The sequence below is a fragment of the Aquarana catesbeiana genome, linkage group LG04 (genome assembly GCF_042186555.1).
Source record: "Aquarana catesbeiana isolate 2022-GZ linkage group LG04, ASM4218655v1, whole genome shotgun sequence".
In the NCBI taxonomy this organism is placed as follows: Eukaryota; Metazoa; Chordata; class Amphibia; order Anura; family Ranidae; genus Aquarana; species Aquarana catesbeiana.
In genome coordinates this window covers 434,227,823-434,247,560 of record NC_133327.1, presented here as the reverse complement: position 1 = coordinate 434,247,560, position 19,738 = coordinate 434,227,823, and the positions used below count along the sequence as shown (strand labels likewise).

General features: G+C 44.9%; 1 protein-coding gene across 1 annotated transcript in view; it reads left to right on the top strand.

Moving 5' to 3' along the window:
- Positions 1-15,494, top strand: part of LTV1 (LTV1 ribosome biogenesis factor) — a 49,957-nt gene extending 34,463 nt beyond the window's left edge. Inside the window, exons 8-11 of the mRNA XM_073627409.1 lie at positions 428-561; positions 1,845-1,897; positions 2,739-2,939; positions 15,069-15,494. Coding sequence (XP_073483510.1) covers positions 428-561; positions 1,845-1,897; positions 2,739-2,939; positions 15,069-15,182 — 502 coding nt within the window. The 3' untranslated portion in view covers positions 15,183-15,494. The remainder of the gene's footprint in view (positions 1-427; positions 562-1,844; positions 1,898-2,738; positions 2,940-15,068) is intronic.
- The last annotated feature ends 4,244 nt before the right edge of the window (positions 15,495-19,738 follow it).

Below are 19,738 nucleotides of genomic sequence, written 5' to 3'. Positions count from 1 at the left end.
TGGTTGCTGTAGATAAACTGGAGAGTCCCTGTCAAGCACATATAAAATGTCTTTCACACAGGGATGCTATAGTCATAGTGGAGAGGCACCGTGAAGCCTCTGTGAAATGTCACCTACTCAAGGCCGCTGTAGATGTAATGTGTAGGCAAAGCAAAGCACATATTAAATGTCACCTACACAGGACTTCTATAACTGTAGTGGAGAGGTGCTGTCAGGCACAAATGAAGTGCCACCTACACAGAGCTGCAGTACATTTAGTGGAGAGGCACCATCAAGCACATACAGTATAAAATGTCTCTTTTGCATGGCTGCTATAGATGTAGTAGAGAGGCTTCACCAAGCTTTAATTATGTGCAAAGTCATAATGTGACGAGTTATACCAATGTTTCACATACTGGAATTTATAATCTTTCGGCACTCTATGTAGGTGTGTAAAGTTAAAAGATTTAAAACCCATAGAAGGTTTGGATTTGATTGAAGAAGATGAAGAAGTGGAAGAGGAAATGCAAACTATAGTTATAGAGGAGCCTGCTGAAAAGTGGGACTGTGAATCCATACTCAGTAAGTATATTAAAAATGCATCATACTTTTCAGTCACATTGTCATTCTCATGTTACACTTTTGTGCAGCAAATATCCTATAAAAATATAATTATAAATAATATATATAAATATACTGTATATAACAGTCATTTTGGACCTTTACTACCTGTGCTTGCAGATAATCGTTTAGCTGCTGCTATGGCTAGAGCTTCTCAAAAACAAATGATTTTGGAATTCTATGCAGCCTTCCAGGACCCCACAGTACAAACCCAGGTTTAATAATAGATTTTGTGGAAGCTTATTTGGGTCCTGTTGTTAAAACATGAGAAGAAGTTCTAACCAGCCACCCATTAGACTTAATGAAAAGCTCACCCATCTATTTATTCTTCATTGTACTTTCATTGTATTTGACATCAATTCGGTTCGCAAGATATAAACTGTATTATAACCAACTATGTCCTAGTTTGCATACAGCTCTCGGTTCTTTTTTCCACCTTCTCTAACCCTGCTAGGCTTACTGGAGGCAAATAATAATCTTTTTTTGCATGACATCATGGGTTCCTTGGTTACAACTACACTCTCGGCTATGCATGAGTTTTTTTTTTTTTTTTTAGATGTAAACATTTATCTGCACAGATTTTGCCTGAGGTATTGTTGACTACCTAAAGGCTGATAGCTAAGGTGTGGATCCAAGCTGGATTTCTGCTTCAGCAGCCCATTGAGGAAGGGTCGTCAAGTGCTGCTGCTCATATTAGTGGAGGGAAAAGCATGACATATAGACTATTGCCAAATTAAGACAACCTTCACAGACTATGAAAAACGGAGCATAAAATCAGGAATGGCCCACATTACTGTCAAGGGAAAAGGGAAAAGAAATTACATGGGTTTACCTAATGTAAGATAGTATCTTATATTGCTGCTGCTTTTCTGTGCTTGATTAGCACCATTGTAGGGTAGGGGAGACATAGGGGGCTTCTTAGCCCCCATGTGATAGCAATAAAGTTAAATGAAAAAAAAAAAATGTTAACAAAAAAATTATAAAAAAACATAAGCAACCCCATACACGTTTTTAGTGTATTTTTAGCTGAAAACATCTTCGCAAATGTTGCGTAAACAAATTGCAACAAGCCACCATTTTATTTTTCATGGCCTCTGCTTTTAGAATATATATAATATGTGGAGTTCTAAGTAGTTAAAGGACTAATATTTTTAGTTTTGCCACCTTCATTCTGTTAACCATACATTCATTTTTTTCATTCAAAGTTTGATTATCTTTTTAGTTAGTTTTTTTTCTTTTCACAGGTACATATTCAAATTTATATAATCACCCCCAGATAATTAAAGACCCACCAAAGGTATGTTCTCTTAATAGTGCATAATATTAAGCAATGTCATAGTCTATAACAAGGTGCCACAACATTAATTTATTTTGTTTGTAGTAAAAGCTAAAAGGGTAAGCTGTTAGTAAAGTTTTACTTTACTTTTAAGCCTGCCTAGTTAGATTTTAGAGCTGTGAGGTTTCTCCAGCAGGCTGCCTACATTCAAATATATGTAGATATTGACTACCTTCTTATACTTTGCATTGCATCGCTATCAATGATTCTACAACACTATGAAAGATATCAGTATTGGGACTTTTCAGGTGCTTTTCAGTCCCAATGCTCATTTTTTTTCATAGTATGTTTCTGAACCTGATGCCTGAAATATTCACCCATATACAAAAACTTGGAGCACTGCAAAACTTTCCTCTGCAGTCCAAAGCACAGAACAGGTGCCGACGTTCAAGCAAGCTCATGCAGGCTAACAGAAACAGATTGGAAGACAGAAGGTGGAAACGCGGCACACAAGCCCAGCCACTATATACAGGAGAAAGGTAAAGTTGCGGCTTCAGCCTGAACTGCTTCTGGCTATGCACCTCTGACATGTTTTGTTCCACCTATGGGGCTTAATCTATGATCTATATAATAATCTTAATCTATGTTAAAGTCTTGTAGGCAGGATGAAACGTGTGCAACGTTTCCACCTTCTGTCTTCTAATCTAAAATATTCATATTTGAAATGAAAAGGATTGCCATATTGTTCTGCCACAGTGGATCAGGAGAAACCCCTCCAGGGCAGCATAGTAATATATTAGGAAACATTTATATTCAAATGTGTGAAGGGCTCAGAATGAATATACTGGTATTTGTTCTTTAGACCAAGCCAATAAAGGTATCTGCCAAAACTGGCATTCCACTGGGTGTTCTGCCTGGAAGGGGGCCTACAGCCAAACAAGTAGAGCGCATGGAAAGGATTAATGATGGAGATTTGCCCAGAGTTTCTACGCAGCAGCGTTCTAAACATGAATCCACCGAAGAGAAGAAAGCCAGGAAACAAGCTATAAAAGAAGAAAGAAAGGTGAGCTGTTTAACTTTCTCTTCCAGTATGTACTATTACAATAATTAGACGCCTTTCTCCTCAGTTCACTGCCAACTAACATGAGGAAAATAACTCATGCATTTAGGAATTTAATGCTACAATTATTATGGTCTTATTTAAAGGATAACTTCACTTTTAGAAAAAATCAAATAAATGCACATTTTTTTTACTGTAACAAAATGGGTGTATGTATATAATTTTTATTTTATTTTTTTCGTAGGAGCCTGCAGAGCATTGCACCCGTGATCAGCAAATCGCTGGTGCAATGTCAGACTCCTGCAGACTCACAGTAAAGCTGTCTTCCCATACCCTCCTATATGCGCAGACAGTTACTGAAGAGTGGGAAGAATCAATGAACTGCGAAGAGCGCTCACCAGCCCCATCGCAGTTCATTGAAAACTACAAGCTGTCTGCTGCGGTGGCGGGTGGTACTTGTAATTCATTCATTCACAGAACTCTGCACTGCGGCAGAAACCCAGCACAGCTGTACTATTTTTTGTTTTGTTTTTTTGGGGGGTTTTTTTTGTATTATCTTTGTTTAAGACAAAATGTCATATGTCAAACATTTCCAATGGAATAAAGCCATAAATTTAAAAGGACATGTATAAAATGTGAGGTACAAATAATAAAGAAATAAAAGGAGGAACAATAGGTGTATGACTAAGTAACACTAGGGCTCTCCCCATTGGGAAGTGGGGGAAGCCTCTATGGTGCTGACACCAACTGGCATATAAATACAGAAAAAAAATTAAAGGAAGAACCTTGACAGGAAAGCCCAGTAACCAGCTCTAGGCCAGCAATTGCCAATGAAAATGCTAGTGCAACTACAGAGTAGCCTGGCCAGCTGTAGTGCCGGGGGTGGGGGGCAAAAATTGCCTCCATCAAACCTCCCTCAACACACCACCTGCACCGGGGCCACCCCAAGGCAGATGATATAGAGGGGGAGAAACCGCCAACCTCAGGGCAGGAGAAGTGGCTTCTCCTGCAGTGGCCAAACCCTAGCGCTATATGTCAGTCTAATACATTGTTAATTTGCACAGCAACCAAATTTCCCAAAACAAGAAACGTAATCCTTGTTCAAAGGGGAAAAAGAGAAAGCAGAAACATACCTTAGTTCTCGCAGTAAATACCCTCGCCTACACCAAGCCCGCTGTCCTGTAGTAGGAAAAAATGTATTTATGGAGATTGAGAGTCGCATCCCATCAAAGAATGGAGCCCGCTTCACTACTGTTGTGGCTGAATACGATTTCTATGGGATGGTTCCGCCAATTCCAGCAATGCCAGATCTAAACTGGAGGACATTTGCCCTGGGTCATAGATGTAGTCCTGCCAAGATGACCAAACACTAGTGAAGCAGGCACGAGTGCCTTTGCAAGTCGCTATCCAGTCCTCAGCTTCCCTGACCTCATTCACCCTGGTGATGCACTCCTCCTGGCCAGGAACTTGTGCTCGCTTCCAATAAATTGGGAGCAAACGCTTTGCTGCATTCAATAAATGAGGCAATAAGATTTCCTTATACTGGCTGATTGGTATGGAAGGGATATGCAAGAGGAAATTAATCGGGGAGAGAGGAATGTCCAGGCCTAAGATGACTTTTATCTGGGACTTGATGTCTACCCAAAAGGGTCTTATTACAGGTCATTCCCACCACAAATGCATTAGCATACCATGGTGACCACAGCCTCTCCAACATTGCTCAAGAGTAGAGAAGTAAATCTGTGCCAAGTCAGCTGGCACCCGATACCAGCATGACAAATTCTTGTACTTTGTTTCCTGCGTTTTAGAATCAATAGAGCTGGAATGAGTAAACTGGTATACAGTATCTCACAAAAGTCTCACATTTTTGTAAATATTTTATTATATCTTTTCCTGTGACAACACTGAAGAAATGACACTTTGCTACAATGTAAAGTAATGCTTGTACAGCTTGTATAACAGTGTAAATTTGCTGACCCCTCAAAATAACTCAACACACAGCCATTAATGTCTAAACAAAAGTGAGTACACCCCTAAGTGAAAATGTCCAAATTGGGCCCAATTAGCCATTTTCCCTCCCTGGTCTCGTGTGACTCGTTAGTGTTACAAGGTCTCAGGTGTGAAAGGGGAGCAGGTGTGTTAAATTTGGTGTTATCGCTCTCACTCATTTTAGTCACTGGAAGTTCAACATGGCACCTCATGGCAGAGAACTCTCTGAGAAAAACAGAATTGTTGCTCTACATAAAGATGGCCTAGGCTATAACAAGATTGCCAAGACCCTGAAACTGAGCTGCAGCACGGTGGCCAAGACTATACAGCAGTTTAACAGGACAGGTTCCACTCAGAACAGGCCTCGCCATGGTCGACCAAAGGAGTTGAGTGCATGTGCTCAGTGTCATATCCAGAGGTTGTCTTTTGAAAATAGACATACGAGTGCTACCAGCATTGCTGCAGAGGTTAAAGGGTGGGAGGGTCAGCCTGTCAGTGCTCAGACCATACGCTGCGCACTGCATCATATTGGTCTTCATGGCTGTCATCCCAGAAGGAAGCCTCTTCTAAAGATGATGCACAAGAAAGCCCGCAAACAGTTTTCTAAAGACAAGCAGACTAAGGACATGGATTACTGGAGAACTGCTGAGGAAGAGGGTCCTCCCTCGAAATGCGTAAGTCGTCTTTGCGATGCCGTCTGTTCTTCCGTCATGTCCAGTCCAGGTTGCTGATTTTAGATAAACTATTCAACTTGCTTTTGTATTTACAACCTCTTTTATCACATCTGTATGTAAGTACGATTATTGATGTTACATTTTTTAAATAAATTTTACCTTTTGGTAATGCACAAGGTCGGTGCGCCATCCTTTCTTCTCTATGTTACTGGAATCGTGTCCTGTGGTCTGATGAGACCAAGATAAACGTATTTGGTTCAGATGGTGTCAAAAAATGTGTGGCGGCAACCAGGTGAGGAGTACAAAGACAAGTGTGTCTTGCCTACAGTCAAGCATGGTGGTGGGAGTGTCATATTCGGGGGCTGCATGAGTACTGCCGACACCGGAGAGCTACAGTTCATTGAGGGAACCATGAATGCCAACATGTACTGTGACCTACTGAAGCAGAGTATGATCCCCTCCCTTTGGGTACTGGGCCGCAGGGCAGTATTCCAACATAAAGACCCCAAACACACCTCCAAGATGACCACTGCCTTGCTAAAGAAGCTGAGGGTAAAGGTAATGAACTGGCCAATCATATCTCCAGACCTAAACCTTATTGAGTATCTGTGGGGCATCCTCAAACGGAAGGTGGAAGAGCGCAAGGACTCTAACATACATCAGCTCTGTGATGTCATCATGGAGGAGTGGAAGAGGACTCCAGTGGCGACCTGTGAAGCTCTGGTGAACTCCATGCCCAAGAGGGTTAAGGCAGTGCTGGAAGATAATGGTGGCCACACAAATTTTTGAAACTTTGGGCCTAATTTGGACATTTTCACTGAGGGGTGTACTTATGTTGCCAGCGGTTTAAACATTAATTGGCTGTGTGCTGAGTTATTTTGAGGGGACAGCAAATTTTCACTGTTATACAAGCTGTACACTCACTACTTTACATTGTAGCAAAGTGTCATTTCTTCAGTGTTGTCGCATGAAAAGATATAATAAAATCTTTACAAAAATGTGAGGGGTGTAATCACTTTTGTGAGATATTGTATGTGAGTCAACTGAGCCCTGGCGAATGCAAGCCCTAAGTTCCTCTCCCAGACTCGTATACGTAGGCTTAGATTTGGAGGTAGCAGAACCTAGCAGCTGATTTAGTGAAACTGGCTCTTCTATGAAAACTTTCACACTGAGGCGCTTTACAAGCGCTGCAGCGCTACCTTCACAGCGCCTGTATAGAGCCTCTCCTGTCTCTCCAGTGTGAAAAAAAAAAATCCTGCAAGCAGCATCTTTGCAGCGCTATAGGAGCAGTGTATACAGCGCTTCTAAAGTGCCCCTGCACATTGAAATTAATGGGGTAGCACCGCCAAACTGCGGCCGCTAGCGGGGGTTAAAAACGCCCCGCTAGCGGCCTAATAGCGCCGCTAAAACGACGGTGAATCGGTGCTAAAAATAGCGCCGCTTTACCGCCAACGCCCGCCCCAGTGTGAAAGTAGTCTTATGGCCATGGACCTCAAAAAAGTGGCATGTACCTTCAGAAATCCATCTGGGAACCTCAATATCTAGCTTTCAGGGTCTCAAATCTCTGCAGCTTGCCACTCCTCAGGAGCTTACCACAGCTAGCATTATCATCTACCTAGGGCCCAAAAAGCTGCACTGTTTTTAAATTGTGACAGTAAGTGGGAGAGGATCCCTTGCCCATTGTAATAATGGGTGATTGGGGGGGAGGGGGGTGCTGGGCTGCTGCTTTAGTAACATGTTACACCCCGAATATGGGTGCAACCTGTAAAATGTTACTAAAAGTGAGCTTATCCTTTAACCCATAAGTTTATGCTTGGAATCGAAGGAAGGTTAAAACTGGTTCATTTTAAAGAGATGAACCTGGGGCAGATGTCGAAGTTGCGTGGTCACAGGGCCTTTAACTTCCCTTACAGCCTTTGCCATGTGGCTAATACCACCTTCTGCTCTGACACACAGCAGCTTGTTTGGTGTTAAAAAAAACAACCAAATTAATCGTGCCATTTACAGTTCAGTGAAGCCCATCTGTCGCTTTCTTTTCAACTACTTGTGCCAGAATGTTAATTTTTGCATGAGTTAAGGATGACATTTTGGAAAAAAACATGCCTTAAGTTTTAGTTTATTTAGATCTTTTATAAACTTAGTATACTATAGCGTCAATGGGCAGCAATGGAGAGGGGATGAGGTAGAACTTTGGATCATTAAACTTGTTTGCTTGCATGATAGTATATATATATGTATGTGTGTGTGTGTGTGTGTGTATATGTATGTATATATATATATATATATATATATATATATATATATATATATATATATATATATATATATATATATATATATATATATATATATAAAATTTGTACATAGGTTGAAAAAAGACACAAGTCCAGTTCAACCTTAAAGTGAAAAACCTAGTACCAAGTTCGCTATATGGACCACTTTAATGTATTTGTACTTGTTGATCATATCTCCCCCCCCCCCCCCCTTATCCTTTTTGAAAACCTGTGCCCAAAACTGAACTGCATATTCCAGATGAGGTCTTACTAATGAGATATTATTGATAGAGAGAGAGAGTTCACAAAACATACAAAAAATTTGTAGTATTCCATAGTAGTTACAGTTTCGGGCTATTTTAGATAGCGCCCTTCCTCAAGGTATAACAAACATATAATGGATATTTAGATATAGATATATTACACACACACACACACACCACCTCAAAATTTCAAGTCCTGAGCTACTAGCCAGGCCTCAAGGGTTACTTGCCACCAGTGGCCCCACCCAACCCCTGCCCTGCCCCTAATTCTGCCCCGAAACACGCCCTCATAAATCATCTCGTGAAATGACACTTAAATGTTTTTTATGAAGAATTAAGTTATAAAAATAAATATTAACAACAACTTTATCCATGCAGCCTGAACTGTGCCCAACAATGCAGCCTCGCCTGTGCCAGCCAGTGCAGCCTCGCCTGTGCCAGCCAGTGCAGCCTCGCCTGTGCCCAGCCAGTGCAGCCTCGCCTGTGCCCAGCCAGTGCAGCCTCGCCTGTGCCCAGCCAGTGCAGCCTCGCCTGTGCCCAGCCAGTGCAGCCTCGCCTGTGCCCAGCCAGTGCAGCCTCGCCTGTGTCTAGCCAGTGCAACCTACCTGTGCAGGGGGAGAGGAATTGTCAGCCGGATGATGAGTGCCGAAGAACAGCACAGCTTTCATTTAAATTGCTGTGTTCCCGCAGCACGCCATCACATACAGCCACGCTCCCTGGCGGGGGAACTTTGATAGATGTCACACATCCCGGGATTGGACGGGTGATCTGTCTATCAAAGTCCCGGACAAAGAGGAGGGGCTGTATGTGACAGCAAGTGCGGGGAACACAGCAATTGAAATGCAAGCTTTGATGTTCCTCGGTACTCACCATCCAGCCGCCTGCCCTCCTCTCTTCCCCTCTGCGATCGTGGCTCCCATACAACCCCGGTGCTTGCACTCCCCCACTCCCAGGCAGACATAGCTCGCCAGCCCCCAAAATCTACTCGCAGCAGGCGAGTGGAATTTTTGAGGTATGTGTGTGTTTGTGTATATGTATGTATATGTAGTATACATACATTGGACATAGAATTGGAATCAATTCAATTAATTAGATAATCATTCAAAATTACATCCGAATACAATCTTCATTAAATCACAGACAAGGAAATAGCAGTAAGCTGGATACAATCACTGTCGCCAAAAATCCCAGAATCCCAATAAAGACCTGAATATAAAAAAACAGTGAATAATTATAACAATAGTACTTATTAATACCCATAATTCGATCTGTATAGATTCCTATAAAAACTACAAAATTGGAAAATAAAAATGAATCAAATCTTCAGGTATATGGAAGGAGAATGATTCACACAAACTGGTACAGATCTGGAAGGAGTTTAATCCCTTAGGACAGGGATATGCAATTAGCGGACCTCCAGCTGTTGCAGAACTACAAGTCCCATGAGGCATAGCAAGACTCTGACAGCCACAGGCATGACACCCAGAGGCAGAGGCATGATGGGACTTGTAGTTTTGCAACAGCTGGAGGTCCGCTAATTGCATATCACTGTCTTAGGATAAAATGTATCTAAGAAAAGTATACACTCTGCCTCTTTTTTGCTTTAAATCAGTTCATGATTGGGTGTATATTAGGGCTGCTGAAATTAATCGCAGCATTGATGCATCGCGATTCGGGTGTCCCTGATGCGGCATCGATGTATGCGACCCGAATAATCGATTTCTGGCCCCGCCCCCTCCCGGGAGAGCGCTCCGTGCGTAAAGCTGTTATTAGTGTGTGTATATTCCGCTCATGTGACTCTCGGCCGCGCCTCCCTCCTCTCAGTCTCTCCTGATGTCAGCTCCGCCCACTGACTGGAGCTATCAGGTCAGAAGAGAGGCGGGCGGGGCTGACATCAGGAGAGACGTGAGAGGAGGGAGGCACGGCCGAGAGTCACATGACCGGAATATACACACACACTAATAACAGCTTTACGCACGGAGCGCTGTCCCGGGAGAATTCACTGCTGACCTCAGGAGAGATACGATGGAAAGAATGTGATAGTCATGCCAAGTATCGACAACTGGCGGCTGGAATGGAGATCGGAGGGAGATGGTGAGCAGGCAGATCGCCCTGCTCATTACAGGCTGCCACCGGCAGAGCAGCATGTGAGTACAGAGGGGGGGGCGCTGTGACACAAGTCCATATCATAAATTGTCTTCTATGTGCCTTCATCACACCACAACTCTGCATTATTGTCCGCAGTCTGTGCCCATCTCCTGTGCCATGTCCACCGCAGTCTTTGCCCATCTCCTGTGCCATGTCCGCCGCAGTCTGTGCCCATCTCCTGTGCCATGTCCGCCGCAGTCTGTGCCCATCTCCTGTGCCATGTCCGCCGCAGTCTGTGCCCATCTCTGTGCCATGTCCGCCACAGTCTGTGCCCATCTCCTGTGCCATGTCCGCCGCAGTCTGTGACCATCTCCTGTGCCATGTCCGCTGCAGTCTGTGACCATCTCCTGTGCCATGTCTCCCGCAGCCTGTGACCATCTCCTGTGCCATGTCTCCCGCAGCCTGTGACCATCTCCTGTGCCATGTCCGCCGCAGTCTGTGCCCATCTCCTGTGCCATGTCCACCGCAGTCTGTGCCCATCTCCTGTGCCATGTCCGCCGCAGTCTGTGCCCATGCTACCGGAGATGATCAGAGACTGCAGACATGCTACAGGAGATGGTCAGAGACTGCAGACATGCTACAGGAGATGGTCACAGCCTGCAGACATGCTACCGGAGATGGTCAGAGACTGCAGACATGCTACAGGAGATGGTCAGAGACTGCAGACATGCTACAGGAGATGGTCAGAGACTGCAGACATGCCACAGGAGATGGTCAGAGACTGCAGACATGCTACAGGAGATGGTCAGAGACTGCAGACATGCTACAGGAGATGGTCAGAGACTGCAGACATGCTACAGGAGATGGTCAGAGACTGCAGACATGCTACAGGAGATGGTCAGAGACTGCAGACATGCTACAGGAGATGGTCAGAGACTGCAGACATGCTACAGGAGATGGTCAGAGACTGCAGACATGCTACAGGAGATGGTCAGAGACTGCAGACATGCTACAGGAGATGGTCAGAGACTGCAGACATGCTACAGGAGATGGTCAGAGACTGCAGACATGCTACAGGAGATGGTCAGAGACTGCAGACATGCTACAGGAGATGGTCACAGACTGCAGACATGCTACAGGAGATGGTCACAGACTGCAGACATGCTACAGGAGATGGTCACAGACTGCGGCGGACATGGCACAGGAGATGGTCACAGACTGCGGCGGACATGGCACAGGAGATGGTCAGACTGCGGCGGACATGGCACAGGAGATGGTCACAGACTGCGGCGGACATGGCACAGGAGATGGTCACAGACTGCGGCGGACATGGCACAGGAGGTGGGCACAGACTGCGGCGGACATGGCAAAGGAGGTGGGCACAGACTGCGGCGGACATGGCACAGGAGATGGGCACAGACTGCGGCGGACATGGCACAGGAGATGGGCACAGACTGCGGCGGACATGGCACAGGAGATGGGCACAGACTGCGGCGGACATGGCACAGGAGATGGGCACAGACTGCGGCGGACATGGCACAGGAGATGGGCACAGACTGCGGCGGACATGGCACAGGAGATGGGCACAGACTGCGGCGGACATGGCACAGGAGATGGGCACAGACTGCGGACAATAATGCAGAGTTGTGGTGTGATGAAGGCACAGCCCCCCCCCTCCCCCTCTGTACTTACATGCTGCTCTGCCGGTGGCAGCCTGTAATGAGCAGGGTGATCTGCCTGCTCACCATCTCCCCCCGATCTCCATTACAGCCGCCGGTTGTCGATCCATCGTATCTCTCCTGCGGTCAGCAGTGAATTCTCCCGGGACAGCGCTCCGTGCGTTAAGCTATTAGTGTGTGTGTGTATATTCCGGTCATGTGACTCTCGGCCGCGCCTCCTTCCTCTCACGTCTCTCCTGATGTCAGCCCGCCCGCCGCTCTTCTGACCTGATAGCTCCAGTCAGTGGGCGGAGCTGACATCAGGAGAGACTGAGAGGAGGGAGGCGCGGCCGAGAGTCACATGAGCGGAATATACACACACACTAATAACAGCTTTCCGCACGGAGCGCTCTCCCGGGAGGGGGCGGGGCCAGAAATCGATTATTCGTGTCGCATGCATCGATGCCGCATCGGGGACACCCGAATCGCGATGCATCGATGCTGCGATTAATTTCAGCAGCCCTAATGTCTGCAGTCTCTGACCATCTCCTGTAGCATGTCTGCAGTCTCTGACCATCTCCTGTAGCATGTCTGCAGTCTCTGACCATCTCCTGTAGCATGTCTGCAGTCTCTGACCATCTCCTGTAGCATGTCTGCAGTCTCTGACCATCTCCTGTAGCATGTCTGCAGTCTCTGACCATCTCCTGTAGCATGTCTGCAGTCTCTGACCATCTCCTGTAGCATGTCCGCAGTCTCTGACCATCTCCTGTAGCATGTCCGCAGTCTCTGACCATCTCCTGTAGCATGTCCGCAGTCTCTGACCATCTCCTGTAGCATGTCCGCAGTCTCTGACCATCTCCTGTAGCATGTCTGCAGTCTCTGACCATCTCCTGTAGTATGTCTGCAGTCTCTGATCATCTCCTGTAGCATGTCCGCAGGCTCTGACCATCTCCTTTAGTATTTTGGAAGAGAGCCTGGAGCTCCTCTGCTGTCTCTTTTTTTCTCAAGAACAGATAGAATAAAAAAAATGGAGTCCTCCTGACTACTTGAATTTTTTTTGATGAAAACCATGAGAACTTGCGGACTTGCGCTGTAATCGTGATGCATCGCGGAATCGAATCGAATCGTTGACTTGATAATCGTAATCGAATCGAATCGTGAGGCCAGTGAAGATGCGCAGCCCTAGTGTATATACAGTATGTTTAATAAATAAACACTAACATTTTAAATATATAAATTAAAAATGGTAATACAAAAGTTTTAGGACACTTGTCAAATGGTTAGAACAACACAGCTGTAAAATCATAGATTTACAAAAACAAAATACCCTGTGAGCAGTAGCGCACCATAATAGATTTTTCCCAGTCATGCCAGATGACCTGGTAACTAATTTTGCAGGAATCTTCTAGGATAGCCCTGGAGTCATTTCCTTGCTTATAAAAACTGAGCCTAGGTTCACACTCCTAGTTGTGTGATGTTGTACGCCAGACAAAAAAATCCCGTAGATATGAACAGGGGCTGAAACAGAAGCTGTGTGCACCCACCCACTAGAGAGGTAACAACTACCATAAAGCACTTGATCAAATTTCAACACATGGGGTAATGTGCATTGTAGCACATGTTACAGAGACACTGTATATCTGTATTGTAATTCATTCTTGATTGCACCCCAATAAACATACAATGCTCCATAGCTTACCACAAGTCACAGATGCAAATGTGTTCTGTGCTTAACAGCGTGTCTCATTTAAAAATAGTGCGGAACCTTTTTTTTTTTTTTTTTTTTTTTTTTTTTTGACGTGCGTTAACATCAATTCAAAATGAATTGTCTAAGGCAACATTCATCAATGCACAAAAACACATGCTATAATGTTGAAGGAAAGCCTAAACATTCTTACAAAATGTTCCCTCCCCTTCCTCCTACCTATCCTGCCTAATCTGTATAAAAAAGATGTGTGTACTTGCCTCTTTGTAATCTGGTCCTGTCACGTTATCCTGCCATTCCGACTCCCCTGTGTTAGTGAGCAGCTGCAGCTGGGGAGAGAAAGGAATGCTGACAGCGGTTTGGCTGTGGGAGCATATAGGTGACCTCATGGCTCCATGAATTCCCAGCCACTGTCCATGAGCTGGTGGAGCTGCAGGATCATGTTGACTGGACTGGAGTGGATTTAAAATAGGTTAGTACACACAACTTGTTTATACAGGTTAGGCAGAATAGGAATGGTGTGGGAACATTTTTAGGAATAGTTAGGCTTTTCTTCCACTTTAAGGTACACGTGGTGGTGTTATTTTACCCATTTAAAGGGATAAATCACTTCTGCCTAAAACTGTAAAAGGAAAATAGGAACAAGAAAAAACTAACAATCTCCTCTTTGGCGTGAAAGTTACAAAGGAAGATTCTTGGAAATGCATTTACAAGGTAATTTTCCCCAGTCTACTTCCAAGTTCACACAATGGAAAGAATAAGCAAGTAACCAAATAACTGGCTGAAAGGTGTAGAGCCAACAAACTGAGAATCATGTTCTTATAAGAAATATGGGTAATATGGATACCAGTGTGTTATGCTAGAATAAATCAAAGAAATAACTAAACTAATATTTATTTATTTTTTTGTTTTTTTTTAAGACTTGGTGTTTTAAAGTTGTTAAAAAGAAACTGGACAAGTTGAAGACAGAAAACATAGTAGACGTCCCAAAAGGCTTTCTATATTTTGAAAAATGACTATTGCAGTATAAAAGGCTCTCCATGAGAGAAGTATGGAGGGTCTATTTGGTGACTGCCTTCTGTAAAAAGTAGTCATCTATTATTTTGACCCTTTGGCTTTATAGCTTTGGGTCTCTGGGAAATCTCCCATAGATCGCAAATATAAACCTATCCATTCCCCACTCCGACTCTGTCTGTCTAGAAAACAAAATTATGGCTGGATATGGACTGTAAAATGCATAGTTTGTGGCTGTTGACTCATGGCTGTTTCCGGTTTAGTATTGATAACCAAATCCATGGTTGGTCCTAAAATGTTGGTGCTAGTCAGGGACAAGCCTGTGATTGCACCAAGAAGGGGTTTTACAGATTGCTGGAGATACTACCTTACTAGAATCTAAACAGTTGAGCTAATCTTATAGACTAAATTTGTATTTTATATTTGTGTTCAATTAATGTGTTTTTTTTTTTTTTTTTTTTTTTCCAGGAACGAAGAGTGGAGAAGAAAGCCAATAAACTTGCCTTTAAAGTAGAAAAGAGCAGACAGGAGAAGGAACAACTGAATTTGAGACAAAATCTTCAAGGGCTTAAGATTGCTTAATAATTCCACAGCCGACCAAAAGACTGGGAGTTCCTTTTCTGTCATACTTGCTGCTGCAGCAAGAAACTTTTTTAGCATTGTGGTGTGTACTACACTTTACTGCATCATGCTGCATATTATTATTACTTTTTAGAAAGTATCTTCATTTCAAGGTTGTATCAGAAATGTATTTAAGTCTATTGAAGAAAAATATGGATTTTGATCTTATAAGATGCTTTATATACCAAGGAGGTGTGTACAATGATTTGAACAATAATATTTAATTTGACAGTTTTTTTTCTATTGCCTTAATAAATGTTATTTTGGATTCCAGCAAGTATGATTATGTTTAAAAAAAAAAAAAAAATCAATTAAAAAAACTACTCCTCATGCGGTACTGTCGGCCGTTAGTTTCCCTTTAACCCTTCTGCTGCATGAGTTTTTGTTTTTTTTTGTTTTTTTTACACACACACACACGTGCTAAAATGCACATTTTTTGCAAAAACACAAAAAAAACATCTAAAATATATAAGCCTAGTGTTGTGATAGTCGGTAGACTTAACTGCCACATCCCTAAATAACAAATGCAAAACGTGGAGAAAATAGCCCCATCTGGACATTAGAGCAGATTTAAGACCGTTTGTGAGAATGATATATAGTAAAATTAACAAAACTTTATTGCAACCCAAAAAATCGTAATCACATCACATAGAATTCAAAATACACAGCAACAGCAGTGCATTCAATAAATGGGTACCCTATAGCTCGTACATCTGCAACTCTGGGTTGGTTTTGGGATAATATATCACCAAACCAGGAATGATGTTCACAGAGCACTTCCGGACGTGTTTCAGACTATAGTGAAATTCCTTCTTCCGGGGAAGATGGGAGCAAGGTACAAAGGTCTAAAAATACATATAAGTACATAGAAATTAATTATAAAGAGTACACAACTATTGTAATATGAATGTACCAAAAGGGGATCACAGAATATATACAAATACAATGTGCATCTGTGTCTAATTATACAATGAGCATCCTTCAGACGTGTTGTGCCATATTCAATTACATTCTGTAGTATAGGGTGTATGTCATATGCGTCGCCCCAGGTAGTGTCAGGTTAGCGCCAGTACCGCTAACACCCACGCAGTCAGCATACGCCTCCCTTAGTGGTATAGCATCTGAACGGATCAATATCTGATCCGATCAGATCTATACTAGCGTCCCCAGCACTTTAGGGTTCCCAAAAACGCAGTGTTAGCGGGATCAGCCCAGATACCTGCTAGCACCTGCGTTTTGCCCCTCCGCCCAGCCCACCCCACCCAAGTGCAGTATCGTTTGATCACTGTCACAAAACACTAAACGCATAACTGCAGCGTTCGCAGAGTCAGGCCTGATCACTGCGATCGATAACAGTTTTTTTGGTAGCGTTTTGGTGAACCGGCAAGCACCAGCCCCAAGCAGCGTCAGGTTAGCGCCAGTACTGCTAACACCCACGCACCGTACACCTCCCTTAGTGGTATAGTATCTGAACGGATCAATATCTGATCCGATCAGATCTATACTAGCGTCCCCAGCAGTTTAGGGTTCCCAAAAACGCAGTGTTAGTGGGATCAGCCCAAATACCTGCTAGCACCTGCGTTTTGCCCCTCCGCCCGGCCCAGCCCACCCAAGTGCAGTATCGATCGATCACTGTCACTTACAAAACTAAACACATAACTGCAGCATTCGCAGAGTCAGGCGTGATCCCTGGGATCGCTAATCGGTTTTTTGGTAGCGTTGTGGTGAACTGGCAAGCACCAGCGGCCTACTACACCCCGGTTGTAGTCAAACCAGCACTGCAGTAACACTTGGTGACGCGGCGAGTCCCATAAGTGCAGTTCAAGCTGGTGAGGTGGCAAGCACAAGTAGTGTCCCGCTGCCACCAAGAAGAAGACAAACACAGGCCTGTCGTGCCTATAGTGCCCTTCCTGCTGCATTCACCAATCCTAATTGGGAACCCACTGCTTCTGCAGCACCCGTACTTCCCCCATTCACATCCCCAACCAAATGCAGGCGGCTGCATGAGAGGCATTTTCTTTCTCGGACATCACGGGACACAGAGCCACAGTAATAACTGATGGGTTATGTAGGTACCATTAGGTATTGGACACTGGTCACACCCTAAGCAGGAAGTTCAAATATATAACCCCTCCCCTTCCAGGGATTCCTCAGTTTTTACGCCAGTGTCTTAGGTGTTGGACGTGTAAAGATGTCCTGTGCTGAAGCTCCAAAGGGAATATCCTAAGATCCTATACTGGGGCAAGCCAGGCGAACCGGATCCATTCAAAGTGTCCTTTCATGGCAGAATTGGATGGTACCCGGGCCTCGTGTCCGAAGAAACAAGGTTTTACCTGTAACGCTTCACTTTTTAGAGAGCTGGACCCCGCAGATCAGAAAATAGCTTTAAATCTCCTAATTTCTGGCTGGGTGCTTTACAGGGCCAGAACTGCAGGATCCCCCTATTTGTAGGGGGCCCCAGTCTCTGACGTTTTTTTTAAACGGAGCCCACCGTGAGAGGTGAAGATTGGGTCTGTGTATACAGAACCCTGCGGCTGGATAAGGTAAGAGGAGATTCCACAGAATTTTTGAATTCTAGTAGGTTTTCTCCTTTAAGGTAAATGCACGCTATGCCTATTGTGACCACCGGGGGCTGCCAAGAGCACATACCTTCTCATGCTGATCTGTCTCAGCGTTCAACGCTGCACAGCTCCTCCGACCGGCTCCAGGTAAGATGGGATGGGGGGATTTCTCCTTAGGAATGTTCCCCCCAGGCTAGGGGAAGGCTAAAGATGGGCTGTAAGGTAGTTTTAAACCGCACTGTCACCGCCGCCGCCAGGCTGCCATTGCTTATGCAGGCCCCATCACTGCCGGCCTCCTCCTTCCTCCACCCCCAGCCTGCCTCCAGGCTTGTCCCGGAAACGAAAGGGGGGATGTGGGGGGGGGGGGCAGAGCGTCAGCACAGCGTCAGCGTGCTCAGATGCTCACAGTGCCAGAAGCATGGCTATGTAAAGCACACTTTACAGGTGCTCTGAGCCTTGGAGGGACACAGAGCTGACAGTCGCATGTAAGGTGGGACACAGGCATTCTCCTAGGCTGCATTTACTAAGGGAACACCAGACTGGGCATTTGGTAGCAAGGCTTTGCCGGACTACATCGCTCAGCAGTCAGTGTTCATTTTGGATACCTCACACCTTGTTGCTTTGCACTATGGGTAGAAGAGGTTCAAGTACCCCCAGAACCAGAGACACTAGGGGATCTCGTTCAGGTTCTGAGGACCCCCTGTCTGCTACATCCTCCCCCCCGAGGGGCCAGGGACGGCTGGTCAGGGAGAGCTGTTGTGGTCTGGGGCTGTACCTGCTTCTGGCACTTCAGCCCCTGTATACATTACACAAGAGGTTTTTCCCTCAACCATTAATGGTTTTGAGGAAAGATTAATGGCCTTGATTACATCTTCACTCAGTGGAAGAAAATGCACTAGGCCTTCCTCTGTTCCCCAAGACCCTCAGGCAGAGGAGCTCTGGGATAAAGGAGATGAATCCCTTTCAGAGGATCAGGTTGGGATGGATGATTCCTCTTCGGAGGAATCAGGTGGAGAGGGACCCTCTTCAGCTTTCCAAGAGAAGGTCTAATGCCGCGTACACACGGTCGGACTTTTCGTCTACAAAAGTCCGACAGCCTGTCCGACAGACTTCCGGCGGACTTTCGGCGGACTTGCAGCAGACTTTCTAACGAACGGACTTGCCTACACACGACCACACAAAAGTCCGACGGATTCGTACGTGATGACGTACACCGGACTAAAATAAGGAAGTTCATAGCCAGTAGCCAATAGCTGCCCTAGCATGGGTTTTTGTCCGTCGGACTAGCACACAGACGAGCGGATTTCGGGTCCGTCGTAGTTACGACGTAAAGATTTGAAGCATGTTTCAAATCTAAAGTCCGTCGGATTTGAGGCTGAAAAAGTCTGCTGAAAGTCCGGAGAAGCCCACACACGAACGGATTACCAGCCAGCTTTAGTCCGTCGGCGTCCGTTGGACTTTTGTAGACGAAAAGTCCGACCGTGTGTACGCGGCATTAGTACAGATCCTTACTGGATTGGTCCGCTCCACATTTAAGTTGCCCGTACCTGAAGCTGTTAAGGAATCTTCTTCTTTGGGGTCGCTGAAACCCTCTCAAACAGCACATGCTTTTCCTGTTCATAATTTACTTGAAAAGCTCCTTTATTCTGAGTGGGATCACCCAGATAGGCGATTTCTTCCGCCAAAAAAGTTTTCAACACTTTATCCTATGGAAGAAAAATTTATTAAGATGTGGGGAATGTCGGCCATTGATGCGTTTCTCTTACCTGTTAAGAAGAAGAGTAAGCATCCCTCTTTCAAATGGACTCTTTCCCCAGCGCCAGGGGCTTCAGCCTCCAGGCAGTCACAACGGCCTCCCCCGTCTGGGGCAAGAAACAAGAGTCAACCCCAGGGACAAAAGAAGTCCTGGGGGAAGAAGTCTTCTAGACAAGACACTAAGGCCTCTTCATGAGGGGG